At 36.5% G+C, this 14,149-nt stretch overlaps 1 protein-coding gene across 1 annotated transcript in view; it reads left to right on the top strand.

Moving 5' to 3' along the window:
• The window catches only part of LOC135079380 (innexin inx1), a 67,141-nt gene that overhangs the window by 29,984 nt on the left and 23,008 nt on the right, over window positions 1–14,149 (top strand). Inside the window, exons 3-4 of the mRNA XM_063974038.1 lie at window positions 1,951–2,058; window positions 4,416–4,571. Of these exons, the coding sequence (XP_063830108.1) occupies window positions 1,951–2,058; window positions 4,416–4,571 (264 nt within the window). The remainder of the gene's footprint in view (window positions 1–1,950; window positions 2,059–4,415; window positions 4,572–14,149) is intronic.

Genomic DNA, 14,149 nt, shown 5'->3' with positions numbered 1-14,149 from the left:
AAATCAGCCGACAATAGAATTCTACGAACGCTTGGTATTTGATCAAGGCCTGATATATTTCATCAAAATTGCTGATCTTTGTCGGCAGCAATTTTCTACAATTGACAATACTTCTTTTGTAGCAAATGAAGCTTGAATTCTTGTTGCTAGAGTTCTGAATTGAAATGGAAGGATTCGCTCAATAAAGCTTGCAAATCTGTGCCTAAACGACACCAATTGACCTCACTCCTGGGCGCATTGTGAGTAACAGCCCACTTCCTTTTTGGTCATGATGCGAGAAATATGCAGGGCTGGTGATCTGGTGAATCACTGGTACTGGCTAGGATTTAATTAATCAGATTGAATTTAAAGCGATCGTTTGGTCATCGACTTTTGGATTGCACATTCCGTTGCCCTAGCTTCTATCTTTGGCATTGTTTCGTTTTCCTTTTCTGGATGTATATTTTTAGTGGATGCAGCGCTATTTTGATTGCGTTTATCTAGTTAGGAATTGGATTGTGTTTGATGGCTGCTTGGACTAGTCTAGTAGTTCATGAACTGGGCTTCAGTGCCATTAGCGGTTATGTTCGTAGTGGGTGGAGAAACATTTTAGTGTGATGAGCACAAGCATTTTTTTATATCTTTCGTTACCTTAATGTAGTAACATTTCAAGTGCTTTATTATTTGCGTTTTTCACTTCTACTTCATAAGTATTTGAGCAATACTAACAGTGGTCTCCTTATGTTTATGTTTTGACCTCACCTGACTATGAATTATGGAATGAAGCGAAGCTATCGGAGTGTTTGTCTCTTTCCTTCACATCGAACTATTGAAAAACGTTGCCATTTAAATAATGTATCAGGAATTGACTTTCATATCAGTTATTTACTTCCATCAACGATTTAATTCGTCATCTGTTGTTTTATGTATGGCATGAAATTGAGAAATCCTATTTCTTTGTATAATGGTGTTTACGACCTGTTCTTATGATTGGCTTCGATTATAGTTTCTATAATTGAAATTTTGATATGAAATGTTATTCTATGATGGTAGAAGTTTTCACATTAAGATTATTGTACTTAAGTTCATTGAACTATACTGTTTGAGATACGAATGTAGTTAACTTATCAATATTTTTATCCTTGACAAAAGACAATGCCGGAAATTGGCGTCTTTTTTTTTTCGCGCGGCCATCGACCAAACCTTGTTTTTTGATAACAAAATAGTGTAATAAACCAAACTTACTATGACATGTATACCTCTAAACTCAGTCTGAACTGAGTTACGAGCATTAGAAGTTTGATGATTTTCATACTAGATTTGCTTTTTGCGCGCAAGTTTTGTAAGAAATTGCAACAAAATAGTGACATTGTATGTGTAAACAAACAATACCATCCATTAAAGGCTCCAGACATCAGTATGGAGCAAAATCAGCGCAATAAAAAAAATTGCGCAATATTTTGTTGCAATTTCTTACAAAACTTGCGCGCAAAAAGCAAATCTAGTATGAAAATCATCAAACTTCTAATGTTCGTAACTCAGTTCAGACTGAGTTTAGAGGTATACATGCCATAGTAAGTTTGGTTTATTACACTATTTTGTAATCAAAAAACAAAGTTTAGTCGATGGCCGCGCGAAAAAAAAAAGACGCCACCTTCCATACAAAATCTGGCATTGCCATTTAGCGTTGAAAAAATTAAAAAAAAAAAAATTACCTACTGTATTCTCAAAATATTTTGTTTCTAATGCCGATAGCTAATAAAAATCGCTTATAGTTTTGGTTTATGATTCATCATCATCTCAGCCATAGTCCACTGCTGAACATAGGCCTCCCCCAATGCTTTTCATGTTGCCCGGTTGGTAGCGGACTGCGTCCAGTGTCTTTGGTTTATGTATGGTTGGTTAAAATTGAGAAATATGAACTATTAAATACGCGCATTTTCTGCTATTATAGTTTTCTGTTTGTTGCAGGTTGGCAAAGAGGTAGCGCATCCAGGTATCGCCAACGAATATGACGGTTCGCAGGAGAAGAAGTACTATACCTACTACCAGTGGGTGTGTTTCGTACTGTTCTTCCAGGTAAGCTGTACTATATCTTCTTCTTTTAATTGTACAATCCTTGTATCTTTAATGAGTCATCGTCGTCTGGCATGACTAAACTGTACCAAAGGATAGCCCTACCGAAGCACGCTATTATTTTTTTGAGAAAATCAGTTTGACTGAAATCTGTGAGACTATGTAATTTGTATATCCTTATGGCAATCGAGCCCAGGATCTCAGGTACAGAGAGTCGATCTCTTTTATTCAGCAGATAGATTATATTATTGCGCATAGGTGTAATATGCTGTATCTTCGAATGAATATGATTTCATTTTTGCAATGTTTCCAATTGGTCTAATGGAAAAACATACGAACCGAATTGAGAAACTCCTCCTTTTGTTGAAGTCGATTAAAAAGAGGCTGCTATATGATTACGTAATGCCCTAGGTCTATTTTATATTACATCCTGTATAATGGATCGCAACCTGAAGCAGGCTTAAGCGTTCGCTTCAAGTGGCGGTTGCATAGCAAATTATAATATTCATTGATATGCATGGATCGCTCGAGTTACGTTGTATCGACTGCTCGAGAATATATGTATTTTCGAACGTCTCATGTAGGTTGATATTAATATCTAAATAATTGCTAGTAATTTTAGTATCAACATAATGTACAACAGCTCAGTTATTTAAGTATACCTATGTACACGAGCAAGAAAGTTTTCCAGCTAATATTAGGTTTTATAATAGTAATAGGTATGTACTTCAGTCTTAGATTCATAAATAAGTAGGTAGGTACCTAGTACTTATCATAATCATAGCTCCACAGCAACTGGTTGAGCATTTATTATCTGTGTAGCCACGTGTGCCTCAAGGTTATTCGTCACTGGGCACTGACACAGACACAAAATTGTCCTCGAACCACGCAATCACGAAATCTTATGTGTCCAATCGGTTCTTTGGACGTAACGGTAACCCAGACGGTGCTAAATAGTGACGTCGTTACCGTAAAACCTCTGTCCTGGTTGACCCACTGCCGTTTATGGCGATTCGTACGTCATTCTACACACTTGTGTTCGAATTTAGAGTTCTGTTATGAAAATGTAGGCCTCGTCTGGCGAAGTAGTGATGCTCTGCTTTGTATCGGGTCATTGTTTAAAACAAAACAATTGAAAGTGTGTAGCACGACTGATGTTTTAAAATATTTAGAACCCAGCGCTATTGTTGCTTTGTGAAATGGTCAATTTGTTTTATATTGGTTTAAACTGCACATCTAATTAGTAGCTTACATGTTTGCTTTTATAAGTGACGGTGTTCCTTGTAAATGACTCACAATATTATTATGGAAATGAATTGAGCAACTAAATATTTATACAAGTATATCCTTCCTGACTCATAGTTTTCTTACTAAATCACTGGTTACCGTAGCTAAATATACATTTAGGATAACTGGAAATTTCATTTTATGTGTCCTGTTTTTTCGTTTCTAACAACTTCTTTCACAATATCAAAGGACTAAAGTCTAAAAACAGACTTGCCCATTCCTTTATACGTCACAGGAGTAGTAGCAGGAGCCGTACTATAAAATTCATTGCACTCCGTGTACCGTATGCTTCTGACTGCGACGAGCTTTGTGTGCTTTACCTAGTTTCTCGCAGGTGTCGAATTCATAAAGCTTCTAACCAAAAATGCTCTGTTTCTTGCCATGCGTGCATTTTCAATATACTCGTAGGTATTTTTATCTCCGTGCGCTGAAAATTGCGACTTTATGAACTCTTCTGGTAGATGCTGGTCTTTGACGGGCCTTGTATCAAAATTTAGGGGATTTAATTATTTATTTTAATGTAGACTGGGTCCCGTCGTATCAATGGTACGACTGATATAGGATATTGTGAAAGAAGTTGTTAGGAGAACGAGGTTATTGGCATTATTGACGTCCAGTAATGAAGGAGGCTGATTTCAGATGATGATGATGATGATGATGAACCATCTCTGTTCTTAGGAAGTTTTTAATCATCATCATCATCATTTCAGCCATAGGCCTCCCCCAATGATTTCCACAATGGCCGGTTGGTGGCGGCCTGCATCCAGCGCCGTCCCGCTACCTTTATGAGGTCGTCGGTCCACCTTGTGGGTGGGTATCCTACGTTGCGCTTTCCGGTACGTGGCCTCCACTCCAGAACCTTGCTGCCCCATCGGCCGTCAGTTCTGCATACATGCCCTGCCCATTGCCACTTCAGCTTACCAATCCGTTGGGCTATGTCAGCGACTTTAGTTCGTTTACGGATCTCCTCATTTCTGATTCGATCTCGTAGAGAAACACCGAGCACAGTCCTCTCCATAGCACGCTGTGCAATAATTTTTAGGAGTTTTTAATATGTTTTACTTATTTTGCAGGCGATCATGTGCTACACGCCCAAGTTCCTCTGGGACGCGTTCGAGGGCGGTCTACTGCGCACCATCATCATGGGGCTGAATGTGGGCGTCTGCCACCAGGAGGAGAAGGACAAGAAGAAGGACGTGCTCATCGACTACCTCTTACGGTATCAGAGGGTGAGTAACTTTCGTCCATGCCAATATTCTAGACAAAAAAGTCATTAGATTCATTTTTTCTGTCAAAGTGAACGCACCCCGCATTATGTATGAACAATTGAAGGGGTGAGTGGACAAAGGTGTTATCTGACAAAACTGAAGAATCGACTTTTTTGCATGAACACATAGGTTTTAAGTGATGATAAAATCGACTAATGAGCTCAAAACACGCAATTTTGTTACGTGTCAAACCTTAACAAAGGTGTTATCTGACAAGCATTCATACATTTCCGGATTCAAATGTGGTGTGAGCAGATTAACATTTTCAAACACTCATAACTCATTTTGTTAGTTAAGACCTTAGTCTACTCACCCCTTCAATTGTCAATCTTTTGTTTTGATGCGATCTGACAATGCGGGCACGAGCAAAACGCAAGCTGACAGGTGCGGGCTGCTTAATTTTGACTTGACCGCAGACCGCATCCAGATTTACAAATGCTTTAAAGTACACTTTTAAAGCGAAAATACGCTACGCTTACGCTACGTGAAAATCAGGATTCTTTTCATCCAGGTGACAAAACAAAATCTACTCGGGAAAACCCCCGAAAATAGTGCTTCCTTGTAAAAGGCAGGAAAGGACAATGTTCGTTCTCCATACATTGTTCGCCGTTAGATCAACAGTGCCGAAAAAATACTTTCTAGGTTCTAAATGACACAAATCTTTATGTAAGAACAATTATTCCTGGCGGACCAATTCTATAAACTTATTGATAGCAATATTGTTATCATAACCTCTTACTTACTAGTATTGTATTATAATATTGTATGCACATCGATTTGGGAGATGTTCTGTATTGTAATTGTCGCAGCCAAATTGTATTATAATATTGGACGGGTTTTGGAAATAGCTCGGCGTTCCACTTTTATCATTTACTTACTTACATTTTGCACGTAAATAAATAACATGAATCCTATGTTTACTTTCCACTCTTGACATTTAACACGTGACTTACCAAACTAACTATCTCCATGGTTACCGTCTTAGTCTATGCATGACTAGGGATTGAACAACTTTTAATTGAATATTATTAACAATTCTCGATATTTTTTATCGATTGAAAAATATTCGGTATTTGAATCGAAAGGTATATTCAATTTTATCAATATCAAAATATTCAATTTTAATAATAAAATAAATATTATTTACTACCACCTATGAAATGTTCTGAAAATTGCCTGGAGCGCTCCCCCAATCCTGGGTTTTCCCTTTCCAAACTGAGAGGACATCATTTTGGTTCTATCGATACATTATAAAGGTAGGTAGGTACTTAATATTTGAAATGTATTACCAATTATTGTTATAAGCATTTTGAGTGAATAAAACTTTCAATTCTATTAGAACTTTAGACATTTCTCTCACTTTAAGCGGCATTGGATTTTTCATCGGATTTTGAAACTGTTACAGATATATTAAAGATGATCCCATATTTATGTCATTGTCAATATCAGTATTATGATCACAATTCTTTTTATTTTATTCATGACCTTTTAGACCAGTTGGACACATTAGATAGCTTCTTGTAGTATCGTGCAATATATTTTTAACTTTTAATTAAAATCTAGTCATACTGTAGCAATTTGGACGATTTATTTTATTTACAAGATCGGTATCTTATTGTCTATGATGACCGCAATCAACATCACTATTACGTGGATTCCTAACAATGAAGTACGGCATTGCCTTGTGCCGATTTTACATAGATTTTATCGACACAAATTATGGAACTTCATAGGATATGGAGCAGGCCACGCCCTAAAATGTCCGGATGTCGTCATAGTATTATGGAATACATATAAAAGACTTTTATTATTTCATTTTCTAATCCTCAAGTGTCCATTACAATCTAATTAATATTTATGTATTCAAAAAGTAAGAGATCAATTTTGATACTTTACTGCTGTGCCCAGGAATCTGAGGCCGTTTCTGACAATGTCCTTTAGGTATTTCAATGATTCCAACGCATATAGTAAAGCTCATTGTTTTCTCGTATGAATTGACTGGTGCGATGAAAAGAGAAAGCTAATTAGAGCTTTTAGTATGCACTTAATAGTAGCGTATACCCGAAACTGATAAACATACGTGGGACTTTCCAGTTTTACAAAACAGTTACAAAAACAAAAAGAGAACGCTTATCAAACTATCCATAAACTTTTCCAGATCCCGGTTATGATTAATTTATTAAAGCATAAATCTAAAGAGACTAGTTTTTTTCATAAATCTACATCATCTTAAAAGTTCATACTGCATCCGTGTACTTGGAGCTTTTTATGAAACATGCATTATACTAAGTGGTTTTTGTTTTTCAATAACCCCGCAAAAGTTTAAGCATTCAATTTAGCCCTTCAAGTCTCATAATGAAAGCCAATTACCAGTACGTGTAAAATCGTCGTGCCTGCAAATGTCCCATGGCATTCACACCATGGGGAGTGCATTTGTATTCACAATGCCGAGTGGCTACTGGGAATCGGCCCCTACTGTGTGAGGTGGGTTCATAATGTCCCCACCTTTACCACGATCACGACAGTCACGACTTGTCGCTGTCCAATCGCTTTTGAAGTGCTTATTTCTTTAGAATAAAGGTGAATGTGACAGCAATTTCGTGGGCAACTGTCGTGTTTGAGTTGCGTGGTAGATGCGGGTTCGTTGCTTTGATTCCCATTCGGCACGCGGGCGGTGCGCGTGAGTGCGTCGGCGTCTTGGATTTCTTAGTTATGCGGTTTGGACGCGCAGTTTCTTGCGTTTTGAATTTGAATACAAAAATTCTTATCTATTTGGAAATCAGAAGAATTTAAAGTGTATGTTAAAGCAAGTTTATCGTGTTAGTTTCATACACAGTTTGGCAGTAGGTGTCGTTTTCTTCATTCAACTGAAAGGGATATATTATATCTTAAACAGTTTATATCTCATCAATGAAATTGTTATGGTAACGGTCGATACCATTGTTTTAGATTTGTTTCGGGTTATATTCTCGCATAAACTTAAAATATTTGGCGAAGATCTACTTCGACATTTCGATTTGGTTGATTCAGTGGATCTGTGTCTTTTATCGATTAAATTGGATTGTTGTGGACATTGATCTCTGACATTTGACCTAAAATCTGAACCGTCACTGGGTTTGGTGGTCACGCCTGCGCAAGCGACAATTGCAAACTGCTTAATTGGCTCTATGAACTGAAAAATTAGGCTCTATTAAATGAATGAGACCTGTATTTGGATGTCTACCTTGTTTGATGTCACTCAGCTCTGTACATTAATATATTTCAGTCTTATTTTATAGTTCTTCTAATTCGCAACAGCTGTCAAGTATTTTATAAAACATTCCATTATCCATGTTGATGGTCGTAACCTCTAAGGATCTAATTATAAGAATCTTGTATTTTTTACTGTCATGTCGTTTATAAATAGAAGTTGTTATAATAATATGAAAAGATAAGTATCTTCAAGTAAATGTGTTGCAGTTGTATTATTTCTTTATAACATCTTATTACCATCACAGGCTTTAAAATTAATAGTTAGATGAGATACGAGTATAATCTAAATAATGGAACTAGATTTTTATCAGTTTTCCGCTGGGTATAAATACACTAGTCGTTGAATACTGCATTTATGGTAGAAGCATGTCTTCAATCTGATTTGAATCATCACTAACACCATCAAAGGTATAATTATATTAGCTAATCACGCTTATGTTACAATCCGTAAATATACGGGGTGAAGTCAATGGTGTTAAATAAATACATAATTATAGAAGAATTTGAGTATGAGTAACGATCTCAGTTACTGAAATGTTTTTGTTCCTCTCGCCTCCATTTCATCCCAAGCTTTTTATGCCAAATCAGAAACTTCAACAACTATCTCCTATTAGTTCAACTAGTTTTTTCCGAATTACTTTCAGCATTATCCAGTGGACCGTAGCGAAAAAAATCATAAATCGTGACAGTGGTATCGTAAGAGTACCTGACCAGTAATTTTTTGTGCCCGGTCATTGGCCAACGTTCAATGCTCGGTTGCGTAACAACCTTTACTATTTCCTGTACATCGCATGGTTTCTATTTAAAGCTGGACTGGTTATGAAGGGTTGGCCAGTAATGGTTAAGTTTTTTGCGGAACTGAAGTAACTGGCACTTTTCTGGTTTTGGTACATACCCTTTTGTTACCATGTCGCAATTCTGCGCAATCGTACTACGTAGTTACAATAGTTTAAGATACCGTTATGCAGTTTAGCATCGATCCGAAACTGTTACAACGTTCTTGGAACTTTTGGAAGTGTGACAGGTGGGTTGACTCACTTTTCGCGTTTAGCGGAAATATAATTCGTAATTTTATCCGCGTTTGCGCAAGGTTTCGCCGAAATTGCTCATGTAGAGCCTTCATGCGGAATTAATTATTTTATACAAACCTCACAGAACAAAAGAGCACTATAATATATCCTATAGAACACGTGCATTGATTTAATCTCACTATTTACATATTATTTATAAGACAATACAAAGTGCACTCTAGAAAATAAATAAATATAAGACCTTATCTACACTGTGAAATGCAATAAAGTATTGAGTATTAATACTTATACTTATTTACTAAGCTGGCGCAGCGACTCAAAGTTTTGGCTTCCGACTGTAAGATAATAATATCTAAGGACTATTTTAAAAAATAATTTGTCACTCATCATCAGCTACTAAAAGCCTAAAACTCGTCACAGTTAGTCCTTTGCATTCTAATTTAAATATGTTTAAAAATAATAATAATATAACTTTTCATCTACTTTGGGGTTAATACCACCTGTACATGAGTTTCCTTCTTTTAATAATTCTGTACAGCCACTTAAGATAATGCTAACGAGTCTATCTACCTATCCTGTCGTTCAGTTGCCTTGTTTACAAAACAATTGTAGAGCACTTTGCAAACAGCATCCACATTGTGTCGGTGTTTCCTGCCACCTGGATAGCATCTTGCCAGGTGGGAGATGTTTTTGTATGAAAGGGAGTTAAGATCAAAGCTGTACAGGTGCGGATAGCATTTGGCGGGTAAATTAAAATGCGATAAAATTCCATTTCTACTCGTAACTTGGGATACAATAATCACTAACAAAAGAACTAGTCATTGATGCCTCCGTCTGCATTTTGTGAAAGTTGTCTTATTTCTATCTTTTCTATTAATTTTTACGCAGTAGGGTTTTTTGTTTTTACAATAATTATTTCAATGTTATTAGGTAGTTCATATTATTTTGCGGTTATAGTGATATAATAACCATAGGTGATAATAACCGCCAATTTTAATTATTACTAGATTATACTAATTAATCTACTCTATCGCATTGGGGTAACCTGTAATGTTAGAGGTATGATTGTTAATGAAATAAATAAATAATTTTCATTAAATACCATAAATAATTTTTTTCCTTCAAATTGAACTTGCACTATATTCAGATATAGAAAGAATTAAAGTCGTGGACAGGGCACATAGTACGCAGAACTGACGGCCGATGGGGCAGCAAGGTTCTGGAGTAGAGGCCACGTACCGGAAAGCGCAGATAGGACGTCCACCCACAAGGTGGACCGATGACCTCATAAAGGTAGCGGGAAGGCGCTGGATGCAGGCCGCTACCAACCAGTCAACATGGAAATCATTGGGGAAGGCCTATGTTCAGCAGTGGATGTCCTATGGCTGAGATGATGATGATGATGATGATGATCCATCATTTCAGACATAGGACGTCCACTGTTCTGCGTACTATGTGCCCTGCCCATTGCCACTTCAGCATGCTAATCCGTCGGGCTATGTCAGCGACTTTAGTTCGTTTACGGATCTCCTCATTTCTGATGCGATTTCGTAAAGAAACACCGAACATAGCCCTCTCTATAGCACGCTGAGCTTCTGTATAAGAATTATAGTGAGAGGCAACGTTTCCGAACCATACTCGTAAGTCATCACTGGTAAATGATGGATGAATGAAAGAATTGCGCCTCAATTGTCAATTAATATTCACTAAAGACTTACTTGTGCTATATTTGTTTATGTCAAGATCACTATCATCTTCACGTATGGTTGACCTCACTAATTGCTGCATAGGAGTTTGATCTCTATTATTATGGAAATGTTAACCAAATTGCTTTAAAAACGTTTTGATGGCAGGTGTATTCAAATATTATGCTAATCCCAAGGTCGTTGTTATATTTCCTTGATTTTTAGTGTTTATGATTTCTGATTAGTTAATTAATGTATTTTCTGACTAGAATTTAATGTCAAAATATATCTTATTAGCACATTAAAATATTAAACGTCTAGACATAATTAATTATGATGATATTGATTTATAGATCATAAGTATAAAGGCGTTGGGAAAATTTGCATTTTGATATTTTAAAACCAAAATCACCACTCATTTCTATGTAATATTTACACAAATGTTTTTTAATTAATGTTCTTCCTAGATATTTCTAAAGATCACACATATTATTAAAAGCCAACAGCGTCTTATCCTGACGGTTCCTTTTAGCGTTTACTTAACTACCTACTGACTGTTGTGTTTGTCTTTCTTATCTTTTCAAGTACGCTGTCGAGTGGTTTACTTGAACTTATTTAAAGTTGCCTATACTTTAGTATCCTTTTCTAGGTACTTGTAATTTTATTGCAAGCCATCTCGATGATACTGTCTGAAGGGTTTAATAAAATCCAATAAATTAAACCGGCAAGTAAAGCTAATAAAATAGACATAGAGCAAGACATCTTAGAAAAATAGTTTTAGTCTAATTTTGTAATGACCAGACTGTCTTATCGTAGTTATGTAGAGTGAATATTATGTTGGGTGTTCTACCTACTTCTTGATAAGTTAGTTCACAGCATTCATCAATTAAAACTCATAAAACTAACTTTTTACACGTCCCAATATTAAACCTACCACTGCTTCGGGACTATAAATGGGCCAGTGCTGAGAAGAAGCAGCGCAAGAAACTCAGTCACTATTGTCAGCCTCTATTACGTTTTGTTGGAAAATCACACACCTATTAAAATACATAAAATGTCACGTTTCCCTTGATAAGCCGTTCGTCAATACAAGTATATCTGTCATAGTGTCTGCCGTCATTCTCGCAGTCGATCCAGTTTTAAGCTGGTCGTTTTTGTCGCCATAACGGTACACCTGCCAAGCTACTTTGGAAGTCGGGACATGGCTTACGCCAAAATATTTAATTAGTCCTGCTTAAAACGGTGCTTGGTATTTTGACCTGATACTATCAATATGCAATGACAAATTTATAATTGAAAATTGAGCCGCTATTAAAGTGTCAAAAAGTAACTCTACAATAAATTCTAGTATACATACAGTGTTAACTACCCATTGCCGGTCATGTCGGCTCGTTCTATCGCAAAAAATCACCATTTGATGAGAGCGAGAGCAAAAACGGAAATGGATAGTTAAAACTGTGGCCGATAATACATAGGCCTAAATTTCTCTACTATTACCCCGGGACAATGTGGACCAGTGCTGAGAAGAAGTAACGTAAGAAACTAAATCACTACTTACAGTACCTACTTAATGATTACAATGTTAACAGTTTGTAATAAAGAAGGGCAGACGACAGCAAATCCTACTTAACAATTTTGTTGCAAAACCCTGTTATTTTAACGACATGAGATGCTACAATGTTAAGCTTCATAGCTTGGTAAGATGTCGTCTATCTATGCAACATTATGCTGAGAAGAAGCAGCGCAAGAAACTCATTCGATTCGTACAGTACTTATCTGATGATGACAATGTTAACGAGTACGATGCCAGTTTGTAATAAAGGAGTACAGAAAACAACAGCACATTAAACTATAAATTGCAAAAAAGCTCTTATTATAACGACATAGATGCCATAATGTTTGGCTTCATATGTCGTCTGTACAAAATACTAGTTCGCCAAGTTTACATATTAAGGTCACAATGCAATGAATGAGATGCAGTGCAACCTGTTAGCGCCACGCGCTCGCCTTGACACGCGCATCCTTCGTCACGCCTGCGTTCGCGCATCCTTGGTGGGCGTGACAGGTGCGGAAGAAAACAGTCTTGAGGCTTTAAGTAAGTTCAAAGTTTAATTGTGGATATTGCGAGTACCTATCAAGTTCACTACAAACCGTGTGTCTGAAAGTCTGAAAGAAATCTGAATGTTCGTAAGGATATTTGTTACCCTTTCATACAAAAACTAATGATTTAGTGAAACGTTCAGCAAAATAAAAAATACTTTACCTAGTCCTTGATACTACATACCCAGAGAAGATGTTTTTACGACATAGGTTTGGAAATAAAGGTTTTTATTCGACTTTTTTTAAAACTTCCAGGAATTTCAAATATCCCTTTTATTTCTAAGTCACTATCACAAGGCAAAGCTGAAGAAATAAACTTTTTTTGGGTCAATCATTGGGTGGTATTCAACGTACACGTGCTAAGTTCTTTTTCACTTCAGCACATGTGGCTTTCCAATTAATGAGAGGCTAATTTGCGAATGACCAGTTTTCGGAAGCCGCCACTTGACACCGACTGAGTTACGGGAATTCGGGCGAAATTAAACGCTTGGCATTTTGTATCGTTTTTCTACATGTTGTGCATAAAAAAATCTGAGTAAACATCTAATACTTTGCTCCTTTACGTTTGTAACAGTTATTTTTAATTGTAACATTAGGTAATGCTTTCATTGCAGCACTGCTGGGGACAATAAAAGTTCTGAGTTGAAGCACTAAAATAAATACAGGCAGTGCTTTCAGAATATTTTTAATCTACTTAGTTATACCAGTTATACATATAAACCAGTGTTTTTCAACCTTTTCCATGACACGCCCCCCCTAATATACACAAGCATTTTTATAATGTTACAAAGATGTTGTAGGAACCGAATATTTCAATCCATACAACATTTATGCATTTGCATAATTAGATATTGGATAAATCTATCTTTATAACTTTACTGTTTTTATTACTGAGGTAGATTTTAGAACCTCTCGCAACCCTTTTATAGAGACTTGGCGACCCCCCAGGGGGTCGTGACCAACAGGTTGTAAAACACTGATATAAACCATACAATTTTACAATTCAATAATTTAAATTCTAGTAACTGCATAAACGGAATCTACAACTGCATTAATCAAGTTAAAACTATGTTGTAATATCCCTTTCTAGGAGTGCTGCCCTCCCCAAACCCTCGGGAAAAGCACTCACATAAATGTCAATACATTCGTCCGGCCCTTCCATTACTCAAACATGGAAAAACCACGCACGCGATCAATACAATATAGCCCAATTCTTAGAAGTCAGCCAACGTCAGAATAGCTTTGATTACATTATACAAAATAAGAGTGCCACAAAAAGTCTGCTTTCAAAAACGATACCTATTAGTACGTTATTAAAATTTAATTTGATTTAATCGAGCTGCTGTCTAAACACTGCGATGCTTTGACCAAAATTGAAGGATCATAGAAAGTACAAATAAAAATATTACATGCTCCAAAGTGATAAGGTATAATTTTAAACTTGCCAAAAGCAGGATGCGTGCAAAAACAG

This window comes from Ostrinia nubilalis, chromosome 2 (genome assembly GCF_963855985.1).
Source record: "Ostrinia nubilalis chromosome 2, ilOstNubi1.1, whole genome shotgun sequence".
Taxonomy (NCBI): Eukaryota; Metazoa; Arthropoda; class Insecta; order Lepidoptera; family Crambidae; genus Ostrinia; species Ostrinia nubilalis.
This window is presented reverse-complemented; position numbering and strand designations above follow the sequence as displayed.